Here is a 21,984-nt window from a genome sequence, read left to right as displayed (position 1 = left end):
AATACTAATGTTTGTTCAGTCATTGTGTTTATAGACTTTACAAACATCAGATTAGTCTAAACGGTGATATAGTGACGTGAAAAATGTGATATATACATATATATAGCTAAACTCAGCAAGGTAAACAACAAGGCGATTCCCATTTACACAGTGGTAAGAGTGCTGGACCGGAAGTGTCGCACAAAAAAACGGAAGCTGGCTGCGTTCTGTTTTTTTGTTTCCGTGAAAAATAAGGTGGATTGGGCTGCTCAAATTGTTGCTTAAAAACCCTAAAGTCCCCCAATTGGAGGACTTTGAGAGCGACTTTGCAAACACAGAGTGAAACAACACAGTAATCACGAGGAATTTAGTGATGCTGCACATCAAATTAACAGCAGAACCTGGGCTACAAGGTTGTATAAGCCCTTTTTACATGCCCCAAACACAGCTCAAACAACAACTAAATAAACAACAACAAATCAAACACCATACAGCACCGATGTGCTGACCCACTGGGTATATTTCGGGCTCTACTTCGACGCCACGTTATGCAAAACACGCCATTCATCTCAAATGTAAGCTGAGACTCGCTGTTTCCACACATATGCGTCAAAGCACTCCACGCCAAAGCTTCAGAGAGATAGAGGCCAAAGAAGAAGAAGAACAACAACAACAGAAATAGTTTTGCTGAGCCATAGTTGTAATATTTCTCTTACCTTGTTGTTTTGCCGTGAAATGGTAATTCTGCCGGTAAACATTCCTGGTAGACGGGCATTCTTCTTCTTCTTCTTCTTCTTCTAGTTTTATGGCAGTGTGGGTCTGGAAAAATTAATATTCACAAAACAAAACCTGAAGCAAACCTCGCCTGAATTTTTCTGGAGGATAGTCTTTATGTTTAAAGGCACACTTTCTGACTCCAGCTCCTGAATGAGTTGCTGTGTCTTCCTGGTCGGTAGACGGACATGTTGTGTTGTGTTCAAATGAATCTGGGCGAACATGACGGGTTTTAGGTTCTGGCCCCACAACGGCGTTCTGCTGACTCTAGTTGGCTTACAGTGCTGTCAGTCTCGTTTTAGTGGGTATAGCCATAGATATCATATACAGCTCACTCAAAAGTCTCACATTAGATCACCTATATTAATCGATATAACTCTGTGTAATGAGTACTTTTACTTTTGATACTTAAAGTATATTTTGATGCAACTTACTTTTACTTCAAGTACATTTATTAATGCACAGAGGTGGGTAGTAACTAGTTACATTTACTCAGTTACATTTACTTCAGTAACTTTTTGGATAAATTGTACTTTTCAGAGTAGATTTAATGCAAAATATGTTTTACTCTTACTTGAGTTATATTGTTTTAAAGCAACAATACTCTTACTTGAGTACAATATTTGGCTACTCTACCCACCTCTGTTAATGCAGGACTTTTTCTTGTAACAGAGTATTTCTACACAGTGATATTGTTACTTTTACTAACATAAAAAATCTAAGTATTTCTTCCACCACGTCCCTGATGACATCTCTAGGACATCAGACACATGCTGCCTTCACATTAAACTCATCAGCTCGTGGTAACGACATGGGAAACCGTGTACATGATGTGCTTGGCGTTCCAAGTTGTTAAGCTGTGAGAGCACTGCTGCTAGGCAACAGCAACATGAACATCTAGTGGCTAATAATTTAGTTAGCTAGCAAGGGTTTTTCTGAATTTATCTGAATATACAAAGACAGAGGAAAAACATTAGGTCGCTGGGGATTTCAACATTTTCTTTAGACACAATGTAAAATTACAAAGAAAAACTCAATATGACTAAAATTACAGTGAATTATCTGGCCATCTGTCAAACAGTCAACATCACCAACACGTCACAAATCATGACACTGGAGCTGACAGAGAATTTCCATCTACGAGGTCAAGAGGAGGGCGTTGATACAGACTCTGATGGCAGCAATACTACAACACAGGCTGAGCAACTGCGATGAGTAAACTGATCTTAATGAATAAAATCAGTGGAGTGCCCCTTTAAACTGCTCCTGATCACAACTGTGTAACAACACCATATAAATGTAGAAGAACGTGTTCTATGCACTGAGCTGAGGAAACCAGCGGCTGCCTGGAAGGTGAGACATCAATCTGAGGAGTGGAGTGAAACTCTGCAGTGAAGAGGACAGTCTGGAAATAATTGGCAAAAACAGCAGTGTGTTCCTTCGATAGCTCTCAGTTTGTTCCACAGTAATGTTCTCCTCAGGAGGAAGGCTTGTAATTAGTTGAGTTTGGATATTTTTACATTTTGTCAGAGTAACTCAGTCTCAGTGACATGTTCGCTCCTCCTCGCTGTGAGCGTTCTGTTCGATGCTCCCACACAGTTTCTGATCCTGTGTATGTTTTTAATATGTACGTGTAAATAGATAAAGCTCCAAACTGAAGCTCCGCAGAGTCGCCAGGAGGAAGACTTCAATAATGTGATGTCAGCGTGGTGGGCAGAAGGTCCCGCCCTCAGGCGGCGTCACTGCAGGCCTCAGTGCGGTGATACGCTGTGTCGCCCACGAGCCCAATGAGATTATCTCAGGGTTCATTTTTAATTTTTATCCACACACACACACACACACACACACACACACAAACACACACCGTCTTGGGTTTGTCGTGATGGTTCCTCATGGGAGTGTGGTGGCTGGCGTTAAATCAAGCCTGTTTATGTTCCAGCAGTGAGTCGTGGTTATGCTCTGATCTGACTGGACGTAACATCAGGATTTACACATTGTTGCACAGAGGAGGAGAGGAGGTGTTCACACACACACACACACACACACACATACACACACACACACACACGAATGCATGCTAGTGTTGTGTATGTGTGCGTGTGAACATTTTCAAAATGACGTAATCCAGTCCGACACATTCATGCACTCTTTCACAAATTATCGTGTTTCTCTACAACCTGACACACACCACTTGACTTGACTTGACTTGACTTGACTTGACTTGACTTGACTTTACAACATTATTGATGCCATCACATTTATTTTAATGTCTTTCATGTAAGATAGAGAATAGTGTGTGTTTAGTCTGAGCTGGCAGTTGTAATCTTGGGCACATTGCCTAACAGCACATAAATCATCAAGTTAAATGACACAATAAAACATAATTGATGAATGATATTATGTTAATGATAAATACACTGTATATTGAGTTTATTTACTCCAGCACAGCTACAATAATACAGCACTGTAGTAGAAGTTCACACCACACTGCAGTATTGACAGTCTCTCCTTCAGATCTCGCTGTAAGTGATGTTGTTTGATGCTTGTTTCAGCTCCTGTGAGGCTGCCGCCTGCTGAGCTACATCAGCTAGGTGGATCACAAGTTGAGCTCATGTTGGTTGTTATTGGTGCAGCGTGATGCTCAGTGGTTAGAACTGCTGCCTCACTGGAATCAGACCTTTGTGTTGCTTTGAGCTGAATACCTTTCAGATTAAACCATAACAAGGGTCTGATTTTCAAAGGACACAGTGACATCATGGACAAATCATTAAAAGTTTTGCATTAACCAGAAACACAGACCTGTTCTTGGGATAAGACAGACTGTACATAGTGCGTTTGATCTGCATAATATGTGGATTTTGTGTGTGTGAGGAATGTCTGGATGTAAACTAGATTAAAAAGAATTTCTGAGTATGAGACATGACTTTACTCAGCATACTCAAATATGACAGATGAAATAATTGCAAGTGATGGCGAGTGATGTGAAGGCACACACACTCAAATATTTGATCATTTTTATTTTCTTTGAAAAATAATACAGGAAAATATTGAATTGCAAAGGAGGTAATATTTATTTCAGTGTATTCTCATGGACAGTTTGTATGATATCCTACAATAAACGCATGCACAGCAGTTCGTATAATATCCTATGAATTGTGCCCTGCAACTGATGTTACATCCTTAACGTACAGTTACATGATTAAGGTTAAGTTATGGACGTTAGGTTTAGGAAAGAAACATGGTGAACACGTACCTTAAGATGACTCAGGGGGAAAGACCCGGTGAAAATCTGTTTTTTTTGTGACCCATCCACCACTCCAACCAACACATTCTCACTCCGACCTCGTCACATATCGACATTTGGTCATGGACTTTCCACATCCTACAACGTGAAAGGTTACCGGGATGCGTTGGTTGTTGATGTTCTGGGACGCCGTGTCAAGTTCTCTTCTTTTGAAGATACACTTTCGGTGTCACAGGAAATTGATGTTTTGTTTTCTTCAACAACGAACACAGTTAGGTTTAGGAAAAAATAACAGGCTGTGGCTTGGACCACTTGGACTTTCACCACCTTGACTTTCGTCCTTGTCCTGCAGCCTTTCCCCCTGACGCCACTGGGTGCCGTTAAACTACAACAGCGACCAGCCATGTATTATGCCAACGTTAAAGAACACTTTTTCGTTGGTTTCTGACGCCGCAAGCAGACCGGATAACCTTTTGAGATGTTATGATAAACTGCCTTTTAGCTGGATGGCACTTGCTGGCGGTTTGATACGCTGTCGGGCAGCATCAGTTTGAAATGCTGATGGTAACGATAAAATATAAGGAGCTGGAAAGTCCTTATAGAAGTGGGCGAGAGTGTGTGGATGTAGAGCCAAACCATGATGTTTTTTTTCTAAACCTAACCACATGCTTTTTTTGATGTCCCACAACATAGAATGGGAAGGATGCAGCAAGCAGGGAGGATGAAAGTGGAGTGGCAAGGATGTAGGAAGCATTAGGGATTTAAGTAGACAGGGAAGGACACAGGAAACAGGAACCATAAAAGTAGAGAGGGAAAGATGAAGGAAACAGGAACTATGAAAGTTGACATGGGAGGATGCAGGAAGCAGGAACTATGAAAGTAGAGAGGGAAGGATGAAGGAAGCAGGATCTATGAAAGCAGAGAGGGAAGGATGAAGGAAACAGGAACTATGAAAGTTGACATGGGAGGATGCAGGAAGCAGGAACTATGAAAGTAGAGAGGGAATGATGCAGGAAACAGGGAGGATGACAGCAGAGAGGGAAGGATGCAGGAAACAGGGAGGATGACAGTAGAGAGGGAAGGATGCAGGAAACAGGGAGGATGACAGTAGAGAGGGAAGGAGGCAGGAAACAGGGAGGATGACAGCAGAGAGGGAAGGAGGCAGGAAACAGGGAGGATGACTGTAGAGAGGGAAGGAGGCAGGAAACAGGGAGGATGACAGCAGAGAGGGAAGGATGCAGGAAACAGGGAGGATGACAGTAGAGAGGGAAGGAGGCAGGAAACAGGCAGGATGAAAGCAGAGAGGGAAGGATGCAGGAAGCAGGGAGGCTGAGTCTCCCAGCAGCCGACAGTAACAAACATGTTAATGTCTTAAACTGTACCAATGTGAGGCTCCATCTGCTGCTGCTTCTGCACAAACAACAAAGTGTAAACACTGTTATGAATTTCCAGCGCTGCTTGTTGAACACGACAAATATTGATTCACTGGAGTGGAAACGTCTTTTGACACAAACCACATTCATCACAGACCATTTCCTGCGAGGCTTGTTTTCACTTTTCCGCTCAGTGAAGTCTGAAGAAGACATCTGCGTCTCTCTGCAGTCAAGTTTTTACTTTTACTTCCTGCTGATGATTTAACCTGACTTCATTTATTGTACCAGTGAACACATGAGAGGAAACTGTGCAGACTGTGCAGTGGGACAAACACAAGGGACTGAGGACACGACATGTTTTCTTTTCTTCAATCTTTATTATTACTCAGCTTTTCAGTCTTCAACAGTCACATTATTTAGCATAAAAGACTCTTATTTTCTCCTCAATAACTAAAAGACTTTTCCTCCACAGACTGCTGGTTTACTGCAGGTCTAATCACAGTTTCATGACTTATGTGGTCCTCCATTGTGGCACCCTTATGAGCAAACCCAGCCTCTTCTAACTCGTTGGCTTCAGACTCCGACCCAAAAAGCACCTTTGTGATGCCGAAGTTAAACGAGCGATTTTTTGAAAATAAAAAATATGAGGCCCGTTGGTGCGTGTCTCCACCGCAGGAACCACCCCTGAAGGACAGAGTTACGGAACTTTTACAGAGGCTAAACAAATCCCTGCCTCGGAGTAGGTACTCAGAATGGCCCCGAGAAACTCCTGGCTGGGGCTTGAGGATTACTTGGTGCTGACTGGATATACTCAAGGCGGGATGTGACGTTTTGCAAATAACAACATGGTTATCGTAGATTAGCTGGGCTAACTGTTAGCTGTTAGCAGTGTCTGTAATAACTCCGGTCATGGTCCGTGAAAAAAATATTTTTTCCAGCGGATATCTTAGTTACAACATGATTGAGCTAGCAAAGCAGTTTTGTGTTGCTATGTGTGGTATTTATTCAGTTTTGGGAAATCACAATGTCTAGAAAGCATCAGCTGACAGGGGCAGCTAACAGCAGCAGCAAAGCTAACATCAGGACGTCATCTGTTAAAAGCCTCCCGTTGTCGGATACGACATGAAACTACTCCAGTTAGCTCAGACACCGCTAACGGCTAACGGCTAACGGCTAACGGCATCCCTATGCCCCTACGTCGCCCCGGTCAAAATGGTCACGCAACGATTACGTCACATCCAGAGCCCGGTAACTTTACAGGAACCTTCCTCCTACTCCGCTCTCTCAGTGGAGACACGGCAGTTGAGAGGGCCGAGTGAGAGGACGTTCCTGTAGTAGTTCCTGCCCCCCAAATAGTACCAGAAACTTCTTCAGTGGAAACGGGCCTATGGTTTTCAATAAATGTGTTTCTAATTTGATAGGACACATTTAGTGTGAAAGGGGGAAAGAAAGGATGGATGGCATGCAGCAAGGGGCTTTGGGTTGGATTCAAGCCCACGGCTACTGCAGGAAGGACACAGCCTTTGTACATGGGGCACCTGTTCTAGGTTAGGGTGACCATATTTTAATTTCCAAAAAAGAGGACACTCGGCCCGGCCACGACATAGCCTACTTAAATGATACTTACAGTTTACTCAAAGATGCCTTATCATTTTAATATATTTAAAATTTATATGTATGGATAGAAAATTCAGTTATATTACAAAATAATATCTCTCAAAGACAGAAATTCAGATAGGCCCCAATAGGGGACACATACACACACTAGAGTGTGGCGATCCGAGCCCGACGGTACCCGTCAGGTCGGGCCGGGTTCGGTCAAAAATGTAGCTATAAATTGTATTCGGGCTCGGGTCGGATTCGGTCAGCTTTCAGTGAAAATGTAGTGTAAAAATAAATAAAATCCTATTGTCTGTCCTGTTTATTGCTTGGGCACTGTTATTTACGTGACAACACCTGAACATAACACACACAGACACACATTGGCTGTTTGTTTCTACCTCTCCCCTCGCTGGAAGTCTCGGACCTCCAGCCGCCCGCCTCCGCCTTGATTAAACGCTGAAAATAAAATAAAAGAGGGAGACAGGTTTTTCCTATTTTATCTTATTTTGTTTTATTTCTCCCTCTCCTCTCGCTGGAAGCGTCGGACCTCCCGCCTCCCGCTCCCGTCTCAAACACGGAGGTCTCCCTCTCCGCTGAGCACGCCCGGCCTGTTAAATAGCCTGTAACTGTAACAACTGTGTGGCACAAACTCAGTGCTTTGGTCATTAAATAATGTCGGGCTCGGTTCGGGTTGGGACAGAAATATGCGGCCCGTGCCGCACTCTAACACACACACACACACACACACACAACACACACACACACACAAACACATGGAAAACCGGACATTATCATCAGTTTATAAAAAAACNCACACACACACACACACACACACACAAACACATGGAAAACCGGACATTATCATCAGTTTATAAAAAAACCCAGACGCCCCGGACGGGACGTGAAAAGTGGACATGTCCGGGCAAAAGAGGACGTTTGGTCAGCCTATTCTAGGTGAGCTAGTGGGTGCCACCCTTTTTTATGTTTGTTTGTTTGTTTGTTTTTAATTGGAAACGCTGGAAATTCAAAAACAAAAAAAAGATGAGCATCACAGGCGTTCACACTTGTCTGAAGTTTTTTTTTGTAATAATATTACCCAAACTTCTGTGATGCTTTATGCTACAGTACTTTGTCACTGCTAAAACATACTGTGGTACTGTGGTAACACATTTCCCCCAACACTGCTGCTGATACTTCTGCATTTTTATTTTGAGTGCAGGACTTTTAGTTGTAACAGAATTTATACAGCGTGGTATCAGTGAGAGATCTGAGGGCTTCTCACCCCTCTGTTAATAAATAGAGTCAAACTCTGCATGCAGCAGCTCAGAGGTGACTCACATCAATACAAAAACACACTGCAGCATGTGTGTGTGTGTGTGTGTGTGTGTGTGTGTGTGTGTGTGCGTGTGTGCGTGCGTGTGTGTGTGGGCAGACAGACGGCTCAGTGTTTCCCAGTGGGAGTGTTACAGTGGCTCATCCAGAAACTGGAAGGAGACCAGCAGATCCAAACACACACACACACACACACACACACACACACACACACACACACGAGAACATAAGAAAACAGATTAACAGACATATACTGTTCTTGTCTGTGTTTACAGATCAAACCTTTCTGACTCACACAGATGCTTAATATTTTCACTAATTACACCGACCATAAACACATTTGATTAACCCTCCTTCTTCCTCGCCCCATGATACCTTGTGTGAATTATGGGTGTACCAGCATTTTCTGAAAGGTCACAGCAGCATGAACTGTACACTAATCTTATTTCTTAGAGCGACTGAGAAATAAAACGTAGAAACACCACCTACACCTACAATCTTTCCCAGACCTTCACCACACTTGCAAAGAAAGAACTGCAAAAACATTTGCATTGACCATAAACAAACTTTATTATCCAACATAATCCGGGGCTTCACAGAATCGCCTGGCGCTACAGTCGGTGTGTTCACAGTCATGCATATGAGGACAGTAAACAAGCAGATCTGACACTACAAAGATGAAGTGGAAGCTGCCGGCTATTTACTTGTTTACTTTACTGTGAAACAATAAGAGCCAGCAGCAAAGACCAGCGCTGGCTCTCTGTCATCAAAACACTCGTGTTCAAAGTGTCTTTCGGTGCATTTTAACAGCAGGAATTAAAGCTCTAATCCATCCAGAGCTGCTGCTTGTTGTGATCTGAACCCCCACAGTCTAATAATCACACAGGCTGGCAGATACAACACAGAGCTACAGGCTGGCATCGAGTGCTGCTGGAAAAGAAGGCCACTGTGTGTGTGTGTTTTCATTTGTTGCTCAATGCTCTGGAGTTTTTATGTTTGTGTGGGGTTTAAATGCTCCTCTCCTTTACACCCTTCTTTCCTTCCCTCCTTTTTATGACCCAGAACTTTTTCATCAGGACCGAAAGATGAGAAAAACTCTTCAGACTGGGCGACTGAAGTTTGGTCTTGTTGCAAATGTTTGTGTCTCTTTCTGTCAGTGTGAGAGTTTGCATGATGTGCATCAGGTGTCAGCGTATACAGCACATTCTCACTCCCAACTCGCTGCTTTGTCAGCGATCTTAGAGTCAGATACGAGTACTCAGAGGCACCTTTCACGGCAGTGTGATATGCACCTGGTGGCGGGCGTTGTTGATACAGCGGGTAACAACCCAACTCTTCAAATACTGTCGCTCTGTTAGTGGACTTCCACATCAGATGCCAACGCACAGAGGCACCTTATGAAATGCACCAGCCAGTGGGAGTTTGTAACGCCGCTGGCAACCACTGTAGTATAAAAAAGGAGAAAGTCCGTTCAGGGCGGGAGGGAGGGGAGGTGGATGGGGCAAACAAACTGCGGACTTTCACCCGAGAACCTGCTGTTTGTTTCCTGTGTGAAACCAAAAGTGGAGTTGTTTTACTAACAACTTAGTTTGCTAGTATTTGTAGCATGCTACGGTAGTGACGTATGTCATGTGATGTTACTAACAACCGTACTTTTTTTTTTTTTTTGCCTTTATTTGTTGGACAGATTTAGTGTGAAAGAGGGAGAGAGATTGGGGATGATGTGCAGCAAAGGGCCACAGCCAGGGACACTGCCTTTGTGCATGTGGCGCCTGCTCTACTGGGTGAGCTGTTGGGGGCCCCAGAAACTGTACATTAGTTGTGAAAACAGAAGTGTATTTTAACAGACACAATGCATGTAACGAGTGCAAATTAACATGCCATCCCTGAATGTCCAATTCGACGCAGCAGAGTAGTAAGCGCCTCATATTTAGACCTGTAAGGCCAGTGACAAAGTGGCAGTATTTGACGAGTTGGGATGAGAACACGGTGTGTCTGGTGTATTTACTGGGAAAGTAACACTTTGTCTATTCATGTCGAACCATCACAGTTTGGGGGGTCAAAGTCTGGTGAACGCAGCCACATGCAGAATACACCGAATGTACATTAATGCACTACAAACTTTTAGCGCTGTACACCGTTAGCAACATGTGCTGAGGCTCCTGATTCAGCTACAACAGCTTCAGAGAGTTCGTACAGTGTGCTACACAAGTGTTTGTAATGTTCCTTTTTTTAATCATGAAAATAATTGATCAAAGTTACAAGTGGACAAAATGTTTCCTCAGTCTACAGCAGGACCGTGTCTGTGTTTGACATTTACCACTGTGGTACAGTGTATGCTGTATGACACTAAACATGTATATGCAGCCCTTTTGTTTTTGCTCCCATTTTTCACAGGTTTAACTTTAAGATCTCTGATTTTATTCTGTCAAATGTTGGCCACAGATGTGTTCAAATCTGTGCTGAAGTTGCACTGCATGAGGCAAATGGTGATCACACCAGATACTGACTGATTCTCTGAGGTATCTGTGATCAAGACATGTTTCTGTAGCACCAGTCGTGCAAGATCCTGATAAATGTCTTTTTTTTTATTTTTTAGGAGTGTCCTTTTATTGTGACCTTTCCAAGGCACACCTGTGGGATGATGCTGTGTAATCAGTGTCTTGATATGCCACACTTGCCAGGTGGATGGATTATCTTGGAAATTAAGTGCTCACCAACACAGATCGGAACAAATTTGAGACCAGATTTAGGAGAAATACATCTATTTAGTGCATAAAAGTCTCAGATCTTTAACTTAAACCTGTGAAAAATGGCAGCAGTTGAGTTTATTCACAGCTTCAGAGGACACATACATGGACTCTGTCTAACATTAGGGTAGACTAAGGCCAACTAAGTAAACCAAATCTACAGGAAGACCTGAAGAATTCAAAGAAACCGAACTACATTTATGCAGATAAACAGGAGAAATCAGAGTTAATAAGAAACACACATACATGCACCAACATGTGGCTGTAGACAGAACAATGAGCCAGCTGAGGTCTGACGGCTGAGTTTAGAATCAGAGCCCGACTTTATCAAACTGCTAAGAGTGGAATTTTGGACTTCAGTGAAAGATAAAGGAAAACTCCTCCTTTTACTCCTCCGTGCACACGTAGGAGTAAAGCCACAGTTTTTATCAGTTCTTTGAACTTAAACTGCTTAAGTTATGAAAGCTCAGGAGGACTCTGATGTTGGTGAAGAGCAGATCCTAAATGGCTGCAGTTCAGAAACAAGTGAACACACACTTTGACCGTTTATTTGTACAGTCACTCCAGAACACATGCCAGAGTGACATTATTCAGAATATAATAGTTTATCTCGCAGGTCCAGTTATTCAATATCAAATTTAATCTGGATCAAAAGCTGATTCTTTTGGATCAAACTCAATCCCCTGAAAAAGTTTCTGACAACCAACCCGGTGTCTTCAATTACCGGTGGTAAGTGTATTTTGAAAACAGACAATGCATGTTACACACATGTTCACACAGCGTCCCAGAGCGTCAACAACCAACACACCCAGGGTACCTTTCACATCATATCTCTATGTGGAAAGTCCATGACGAGGTCGGAGTAAGAGTGTGTTGGAACAAGACTTACTGAGGGTTTGATCCAGATCAAAACCAAGACTGGATTATCAGAGTCCTTTTTGTCTTTTGAACCCATTTTCAAGATCTGATCCAATCAGCCGAATCAGATTACTTCTGAATTACTGCACCTTCGTTTACATTCATTTTGAACGTTACTCATTCGTCATGCGTGCAAACAGCACAACCAAAGCTAGTATCCATTTTGTTTCCATTCACTTCCCATTCATATTCTTTGTGTTACAATGTGTAACAAATTATGATTAAATTGGACAGTGTGCTTCCCACAATAATCATAATAATATGAGTAGAACAAAAAATAGAAATGCTGTTTAAACATCTTTAAACAAGTCATTTTAGTGACCTCATCGATATAACAGATACTCTCTGAGAGACAATGTTGTGTTTGCATCTTTACTACAAAGAACACGTTGCTTAACTTTCTTCAGTCTTTCACTCTTGTTCAGTTCAGGTACTGTTAGAATATTTTATGTTTAAAATAATGTGAGTGAATTAACATTTTTATGAACTCAGATCTTCTTTCATCTGGATTTTGGCAGCTGGACAGTCAGAGAACAAAGTTCAGAGAGAGTTTAATCTGAAACAATACCAGTGAGGACCTTTAGAGAGAGCGTTAACCCACTGAGGATCTCCTCACAGTGACAGTGATACAAACATCTGTATGTGCGCTGCAGAGCACAGCCGAGCCGTCAGAGGAGTACACAGTAGTTTTGGGTTAAACAGTTTTTCGCCTCAGGACTGGATCTTCCAGATAAATCACTGCTTTCACCGTCCGTCAATTCATTCACAGTCACTGTAACTCAGGCAGAGCAAAACGTCGGGTTTCCCTCCAGGCATCAGACAGACAGACACAACGACCTCAAACAGGATAACTCCCTCCCAAACCTCCGTGAACAGATGTGAGATCATGAGTTACAGATGAGACGCAGCAGCAGAGAGCAGGTTCCCTCAAACAGGAGGCTGAATATCTACCAACAAAATGTGTCTTTAGTCACAAACTGTTGCCAAATGACATTTATATACTGATATTGATCTCTTTTCAATTTAATGTTGATGTTAAACACTTTATACAGCTTTATAGTGAGTTGCAGGTCACTGTTTCACTCTCACTGCTGTCAGTGTCCTTTCCCAGCCTGTTCTCATCCTGAAATCATTAAATATTGCCGTTTGGTCATTGATTTCTTCGTCAGACACTGGCGAGAAAAGAGGGGGTGCCACACAGCATCAGTCTGAAACAACACCGGAAAACAACATTTAATTTGCTAAGGTAAAAGTGTGCAAGGCGTTGTAATTCTTCTGTGGATCTGTCAGTCAAGTAAAAAATAGTCTCATGTAGTCAGACCTCCACAGCGCTGTGTCAGTCTGGAATTGCCATGTTTGCATGATTCTGCTCAGGGGGGAAAAACATTCTGGATTGTTTGTGTTTCTCTAAACCAATGACAGTCATCCTGGGCGGTGCTGAACCCAGGATGCAGTGACAGTGCCCTTGCAAAATAGTGTCGGGGGGAACACACAGTGACAGGGCTAACTCTTAGCATCACATGGCTAACGTTACATAACAGTAAGTAAACGATTTAACGACACAGTCCAACCGTTTCAGTATCATAATGGCTCAGTGGTGGGTGTTAGCCAGTGTTGGGCAGTAACGCATTATTAGTAACGCGTTACAGTAACGCTGTTAGTTTTGGCAGTAACTAATACTACGCGTTAGTTTTTAAATTCAGTAACTCAGTTACCGTCACCAAACGGTGCGTTACCTTGTTATTTTTGGCCAGGTTTTAAATTGGCGCGCAGCATGCATTATTCCTTCACAAACTGAAGTTCCCTTTCACTAAAACATTTTAGCCCTGAACAATAAAAGATAGTCAAGTCAGATAGAGGTATATGAACAATTCTTACCAGAGCATCTTAATGAAACACGTCTCTCACCATCTCTGAAGTCACTGTCAACCTGCTGGCCTCACCACAGTGCTGTAACGTTACATTAAGCCGTAGCGCTTCTGTAGATTTTTAGTCCCAGTAACGTTATAACCAGTGACGTGATATCCATTGTTATGCCGAGGAAGCTTTTGTTGTGGACAGATAATGTCTACGGTGGGCGACAGACTCATGTAGTTCTTTGCTGCCCGACAGCGAGTGACTCCACTTTAGTTACTTTGCTCAGTAATGCATTACTTTTTGGTTTAACTAACTGAGTTACTTTTTAATGAAGTAACTAGTAATGGTAACTAGTTACTATTTTTCAGTAACTAGCACAACACTGGTGTTAGCGCTGCTGCTGTGTTAGCTCCTGCTAACTGAGCAGACTCTCCAAAAAAGGATAGAATTCAGCTACTCGTTGACTGGTGATATTTTGAAAGCTGTGACAAACTATCTCTAACTGGTCGTGTCAGAAAAGAGAACACTGGGCATAAGAGTCCTGGGCTTTTAAAATGCGCGTACACAAGTTGTTTCATTTGTTGTAGATCTTTACAACAATTAACCGTAAGAACAAAGCAGGCATGCCTTATTGCTAGATCCAGATCTTAAGGATTTTAGCTCGGACATTGTTGTTGTTTACCAAAGATGATTTGGAAATGCTGACTCACAGATAGCAGAAGGAACGGAGGATGCCGGCCAAAACAGTCAGCCAATGGCAGTGCATCAGGCTGTTCTCCCAAATTTATATGTTTTCCTAGAAGGGCTGTGGGGGGGCCAAGAGAGCAAGGCCCTTGAAATAGTAACCTCTAATCCAGGAGTGCAGAGACAGAGGATGGTAGGCATGGCTGTTCCCTGTGGAAATAGGATGGAGAGGCTTTCCCGCTAAATCAGCATGGCGGCTGCTGTCGGTTCTGAACCTGGACGAGAGGAGCAAAAAGCAAGCTGCTCGAAGGATGGGGGAGGCTGAACAAGCCTCCTGCTGGCTATGGAGCAAGAGAGAGAGGAGGGAAGCTGGAAGCCAGGATCAGATGGGCAGTGACTTGGCCACAACTGCTGACCAACCAGCTGGAGAGTGTTGAAACACTCAATGAAGGTTGGGTACCACCTGACGACATCTGATCCTGGTCGAAATCGGTTTGGATCTGTGTGAACTTTGAGTCATTTTAAGATACGTCCTAACCTAACCTTCAAAAGGTTATGTTAATTACGTAACTGTACATTAGGAATGTAATGTCATTCATGGGGCACAAGTTTGTAGGATATCATACAAACTGTTGTGCAATTTTCGTAGGATATCGTGCACCATTCTATGAGAATACGTTGCAAGTTTATAGCCACAGTCTACATCCAGTAAATAAGATTAAGAAAATAAAAGCGCTTTCTTGTTGCTCTGGTGCTGTCTGGTCGGTGGTGTCTGAGCTGCTGTCTGGAGCTTCTCCACATAAACTGAGAGGATGATGTGGGTCTGTAAGAATCGGATCAGTTTTCAAGCTGCAGATTTTCTCTTAAACTTCCTGTGCTGCATTTTGAAATGAAACCCTGAAAGTCTCCATCTCCTCTCTCTCCTCCTTCATCTCCTTTGTGTCTGACGCTTCTCCCTCCCCTCTGTTTTCTCTCACTTGATCCCCTTTCATCTCCTCACCCACTTCTGTCAAGTTTTTCTCTCTTCCGTCTTGTGTCTGTGATTTCATGTATTTAGAGCAGAGAGTTGCCATCAGGGAGAAAAGGAGAAGACCAAAAAACTGACGGAAGCTGGCTTTTGATTTGTGGATTGTGGAGCGGTGTGGGGTGATGGATGCTCGGGGGGTTTTATCTGAAAAACGCAATGAATCCGTGCGCTCGTATCAACAATGTCACCTCGACAAATAACATTTGATCAGCAGATACGAAGCAGACAGTAATGATATTTTAGTCTGCATATAAAGTGTGCTCCCCCCTCCCTCTCACCTCCAGTGTGTCAGACACAGAACATTTAAAGACTGTGATTATGGATCCTGTGATCGTGTGATTAGTTTGAATCGCCTGTATTTTAAAACATGAACCGTTATAGTCACAGCAGACAGCTTGTATCCACCCTGTAAACCTCAGTCGGTAATGAGGAGCCTGAATCTCATCACCATGGAGTTTTAATAAGAGCAGACGCCAGAACAGTGTTTGTCCCTGAGCTTCAGGGTCGGACGGCTCTTATAACTGTCTCTGCTCTTTGAAGAGATCACCTGCCAGTCAAACAGTGTGAGTGGGACTGTGATGTCATCTGTCTTATCTCACTTTATGTGCAGAAGTAGATACGTCAGTTTCAAACGTTGCTAACGTCGCTGCACATTCAACTGCAGTGTCTTCACCCCCTGCGACCACGAACAGCCCTCTCCCGTCATGTTGCTTTCATATGTCAGCGGACTAATTTGCCTGATCTTAATTGGTCTTTAGATCGTGGTATAAATGTAGATTAAAATGGGCTGAAGGAAGCTTTAAGTGCCTTAAAAAGTAGCTCCAGGAATGTAATTTTGGCGGAAACAAAAGTCAAAACAGCTATTAAGTCTGAAAATGCGTCCATTCCTTGATTATATACATGTCTTTAGTCCATAAGGGTCCATTGGTAGAAAGAATCAGTCGTTCGCTCACTGTCTGCTGACCTGGAGTATGAAACAGGCCCATGAGGTGGAAAATAAATATTTGTGTCTGAGGCTGGAAAGTGAGAAACCTTCAGACTGAACCCCTCCGGCTGCTTTTCTGTCAAACCATCCAGACTTAATGAGAATTATCCGTCTCTGACCCTCCTGCACCTGATGCGCAGCAGCAGTTTCTGTCCACCCTCGCTGTGTCTGTCAATCCCCAACCTCCTCCTCCTCCTCCTCCTCCTCCTCCCTCTATCTCTTTCTCTCACCTCCCTTGCGTTTGTTACCGGTACAGGTAATGAGAACACAACGTGAGGAAGATTGCTCAGTCTATCTCCTCCTGCCCAGTCCTGATGGTATGGGCTGAATATTTACAGCTTTCTTATCCTCACCCAGGAATTTATTTGGCTAATGTTTCATTAGATTTATCGTGATGTGTGACTGCAGAGGCAGTTTATTAAAAAATCTGACACAACAGTTACAACAGGAATAAGAGTTTAGGCTGAGGAAACTAAACAATGAGCAGCACATTTCACCGAGAGATCTGGACTCAAAGTGACCCTATTACCTGGACGTCCCCGTTGAGAGAACGATACAGAAATGTAGGTTAGAAATTGGCAGAAGACAATAACACACAGTGAACTGCTGTAGTGACCACAGGCTCAACCAACAGAGAGGCTGCTGACGAGAGGAGGTGGAGGTCAAATGGTGGCTTCCTCCCACTCTGTGACAGACAGACAGAAGAGAAAATTGAGCTTTAGACCAGACTTAATGGAAAAGTTGACACATTTAAAAGTGAAGAGGTAGTGTGGCAGTGCTAGCAGTGCTTGTCTGGTGAAAAATTTGACAGACTGTACCTGCACTGCCTGCTGGTACCTGCTGGAAGCCACCGGAGAAAATACACAGCAAGAGTCTGAATGTTTGGTAGATTTTATGTTGATTAGACTTTTATTCAATAAGGAATGAAAATATTAGTGATAGGTTCAGGTCCAGGACTAGAAACAGCTCAGACTGTTAATAAAGTGAAACAAATATACATATTTTTTTGATTTAGAATAAATAGAATTAATAAATGTTGGAATGCTAAACTATATAGTAAACATTTTGTTAGTTAAAGGATGAATAAACACTTAACACGAAGATTTAAACAGGATTAAAGCGTGTAAAATGCAATTCTTCATATTCTATATATCAGCATATTTCATCTTATACAACCCAGTCACCAGAAAAAATGCTGGCATTCAGACATTCTGTAAACCACAGCTATCTTACAGTTTTACATTGTTATGTAGCAGATACGTTGAAACTTTACATTTCAACAAGGCTGTAGTTAACGTAGTTATGTTTAGACACAAAAACCATTTGGTTATGAATAGTAAAAAAATGTGTTTTGGCTTCAAATACCCAGTTTTGGCAGCACAGTTCCTGCTGAATGTGGAGCTTGTCTCTGTATGAAACAGACACTTTTGGTGCTACTGTCCTGGCAGGAAATGCAGCGATGTCTTTGTAAAAAAAACTGCCGCTTTTGTTCCACTATCCCAGCCGGAAATGCAGCGGTGTCTCTCTGAGTAATAACAACTTTTGGTGCCACTATGTTGGGCAGAAAAGCAGCATTGTCTCAGTAAAAACAACTGCTTTTCATGCAACTATCCCAGCAGAAAAAGACCCGTTGTCTTGGTACAAAACAACTTTTTTTCTGCCACTTTCACAGGGCAGAAATGCAGCAAATCTCAGTAAGAAACAATGGCTTTTCATGCCAGCAGGAAAAGCCACAGTCTCTGTAAATAACAACTGTTTTCTGTGCCACTATCCCAGAAGGACAAGCAGCAATGTTTGGTAAAAAATGGCTGCATTTCGTGTTACTATCCTAACTTGAAAACCAGCAATGTCAGCGTATATAATAATCCCTTTTTGTACCACTATCCCAGGTGGAAAGCAGCATGTCTCAGTAAATACAACCACATTTTGTATTACTATCCAGGTTGAAAAGCAGCGACGTCTGTGTAAACGATAACTGCTGTTCTACCCAGGATAGTGGCACAAAAAGGAGTTATGAAGACAGTGATTTCTCTGTAAAGAACAACAGTTCATGCCTCTGTCCTGGCTTGAAAAGCAGCGATGTCTGTGTAAATAATAACCCCTTTTTGTGCCACTATCTTGGGTGGAAAAGCAGCGATGTGTTGGTAAAAACAAGTGTTTTTCATGTACAAAAAGCTGCTGGAAAGACAGAAATGACTCATAAAATCATAAGCTGTTTTGTTACTTATAAACTATGTTACTTTTTTAATAACATTAGTGTTATATGTATAAAACATGCATATATAACATTCGTGTTTTGCAGAAATGTACAATGCCAGCATTTTCTCCTGGCAACTGGGCTGCTTCATATATACATACACTGTTGCCAACTCCTCAGTAAGAAAAGTAGCTATTGGCTGTCCTAAAAGTCGCTAGAAGTCGCTAAATGACGTCATCGCCTAATTTGCATAATTGTCCATATGCATGTAATTGTAATGGCTGCTGTAGGAGAGAGGAATAATGTCGTGGGAGAGACAAAAACTGAGTAAAAGAACACCCTGAATATGTTTAGAACTACAAATGAACCTTCTTTCAGTGATTTATATTAGACAAAGAAAATTTGACATTTACATCCCGCCCTGATTGTAAACCAGGCCGGAATCTGAGCGATAGATCAGCCAGCGGCGGTTCCGCACATGCGCGATTCACTTGCAGTCTGGACGTGGAGAGGTTAACGTCTCCTGCTCTGACTGCTGCTGGGAGGGAGGACTGGGCTGTCTGTGAGTGATTTGGGGCGAGAGAGGAGCCCACGGTAGCATCCGCTGCTCGTTGAGAAGAATAAGAATGATACGTGCTGTCACAACAGAGTCTCCAGAAGTCTTCAATAACATCAGAAAAAGTTGCTAGATTTGTCGCTAGTCGCTTTTTTGAAAAAGAGTCGCTAGAGGGGTCTGAAAAGTTGCTAATTATAGCGACAAAGTCGCTAAGTTGGCAACACTGTATACATATCAACTTCCTGAAATGTTTAAACTTCTCATTATGATGATCTCTGTATACTGAGATACAGAACATCTGCGCATTATTACTGTTAAATTATTCAAATCAGAGTCGTTTACTTTGATGTATGAAATTAATTTTGCTGCATTATTAAGTTTTGTAATCACCAATTTCTGTCTGCAGCCTCGAAATTAACAGGATTTATTCTGAGACACTTCTTTGTACTAATTAAATGCCGACACCTATAACAAGAAGACCTTTCACCCCGTCACACAAGTCAGACTGTTTGTCTTCATGTTTCTAGCCTATACATGTTGGCTTTAACGCCCTTATTGTCTTATTGTCTTGCTTTATACAGTTTCTGTATTTCTGCTGAATTTTGGTGTGTTTACACCTTTACAGGCGGCGAATCAATCAGTCTCTTTATTCCCTCGCAGTACCATGAAGTTGTCAGTTGAGGTCAATAATTCATGTTTGCCTTGTGGAGGGTTTATGAAGACGTGTGTGAGAACATTTTTCTTTTACTGGCAATAGAGGAATTTTACATTGTTGATGCTTAAATAAAGGATCTGAATTCCTCTCACCCACCAGCTCAAATCTCCTCTCACACAAACAGCCACAAATATTGACATGAATCACAGCGATTGTTCTGGGTTTTTGATTTTCCTCTCATCTCTGTGCTGCTTCCTTCCTCTCTGCAGGGATCTCCATGCCCATTCCTGTGCTGGGACTCAGAGACCACTCCAAGGTCTTCAAAGACGGCAGCTGCCTGCTGACAGATAACAACTTTGTGCTGGTCGGCTCCTTTGTGGCCTTCTTCGTGCCCCTCACCATCATGGTCGTCACCTACTTCCTGACCATCAACGCCCTGCAGAACGAAGCCACGCTCTGCCTGGACCAGCTGGTCCCGCGGCCCAAATGGAGCACAACGTTCACACTGAGCTTCTTACCACAGACCTCGCTGTCCTCTGAGAAACTCTTCAGACGCTCAATTAGCCGCGAGGCCGGCGGCAGAGGAAGCAACAGTGGCCTGGGAGGCGCTCGGGGGAGCGTCTCCGGCTCGCTGTTTGGACGCCGCACCATGCAGTCCATCAGCAACGAGCAGAAGGCGTCCAAGGTACTCGGGGTGGTGTTTTTTCTCTTTGTGGTCATGTGGTGCCCGTTTTTCATCACCAACGTGCTGGTGGTGGTGTGTGACCCGGCGGTGTGTGACGCAGGACTCATGGGAGGCCTGCTGAACGTTTTCGTGTGGGTCGGATACTTGTCCTCCGCAGTCAACCCGCTGGTCTACACACTGTTTAATAAAACATACCGAGCAGCGTTCCTGCGCTACGTCCGCTGCCGGTACCAGCCTGAGAAGAAGCCTCTTCAGCTCATACTGGTGAACACCATCCCACCGCTGGCTTACAGCTCCACCCAGCTGCCCCTGGGTGACGTCGGGAAGTTACGAAACGGAGTGACGCATTCTGGTGGTGAAATGAAGGACTTCTCTTTACCCGGACAGGAAACAGAGAAGTGTAGGTCAGATAGCAGTCGCTGTGACAAGGACGAGAGCTGCGTGTGAATAAACACCAATGTAACGGTCGATCCTGTGAAACTCACGGATCAGATAAACTTCTGTGGTCACATCATATGTGGGAGCGAGGTTTAAAGTCAAAGTGCCAAAGACAAAGTGCCTCCCAGTCAGCGGCTTAGAAACTCTGAGGTCATGAGGTCCCCGACATGTCAAGAAAATAAAAATATAGTCTGAATTTGTACATTTCACTGCAGTCAGCTTCTGATCCATGACTCACCAACAGAGTCTGGATCAGCTTAGTGAAGTTTGTAAGTTCCCTATTACAACACAAACACCTTTTGACCACCCAAAATTTGTTAATCAATGCTTGCGTCATGGATTAAAGGAGAAGTGTGTCAGATTTAGGGGGATTAAGTGGTGTCTAACAGTGAAGATTGCAGATTGCAACCAGCTTAAACTTCTCCTGGTTAGAATTCCTTCACCGTTCAGGAATTATCCACAGAGGTCTCTTCCTCTCTAAAACAAATGGACCAGGTGATTTAAGGCGGCATCTGAAGAGTTGGACTGAGAACACAATGGGTCACCTTTTTTATCCCTTTGATAACACAAGATCCAGACAATCAGGAGGTTTTACTGGGAGCTGAATTATCCACAAGGTCTCTTCCTTTCCAAAACAGACAATAAAAATACATAATAAGGTAGTTTCACATGGAAAAACATCAGTGTCTGCTCCCTATGTAGGTGTAAACAGCTCATTCTAAAGGTTAAAAAAAACAACGATTTTTATCTCTAGGTGATTATAAACTAAAGGAAACATACTTATTATATTATGTTGCATTTCTGCCAATATATCCCCTTAAATCCTGCACACTGGAGCTTTAAAATCCCCAAAAGGTTTCAGAGTCTTCTCCACACTGCCAGCAAAACATATCAATTATTTGTCAAGTAATCTTTTAATGATACTGAG

The 21,984-nt window shown here is 42.9% G+C and overlaps 1 protein-coding gene across 1 annotated transcript in view; it reads left to right on the top strand.

The window, feature by feature from the left end:
- Nucleotides 1–21,065, top strand: part of LOC126393454 (5-hydroxytryptamine receptor 2A-like) — a 76,196-nt gene extending 55,131 nt beyond the window's left edge. The window contains exon 3 of the mRNA XM_050049642.1: nucleotides 20,203–21,065. Coding sequence (XP_049905599.1) covers nucleotides 20,203–21,065 — 863 coding nt within the window. The remainder of the gene's footprint in view (nucleotides 1–20,202) is intronic.
- Nucleotides 21,066–21,984: the final 919 nt, after the last annotated feature.

Source organism: Epinephelus moara, chromosome 7 (assembly GCF_006386435.1).
Source record: "Epinephelus moara isolate mb chromosome 7, YSFRI_EMoa_1.0, whole genome shotgun sequence".
In the NCBI taxonomy this organism is placed as follows: Eukaryota; Metazoa; Chordata; class Actinopteri; order Perciformes; family Serranidae; genus Epinephelus; species Epinephelus moara.
The sequence above is the reverse complement of the archived record's forward strand: the minus strand, read 5'-3'. Positions and strand labels throughout refer to the sequence as shown.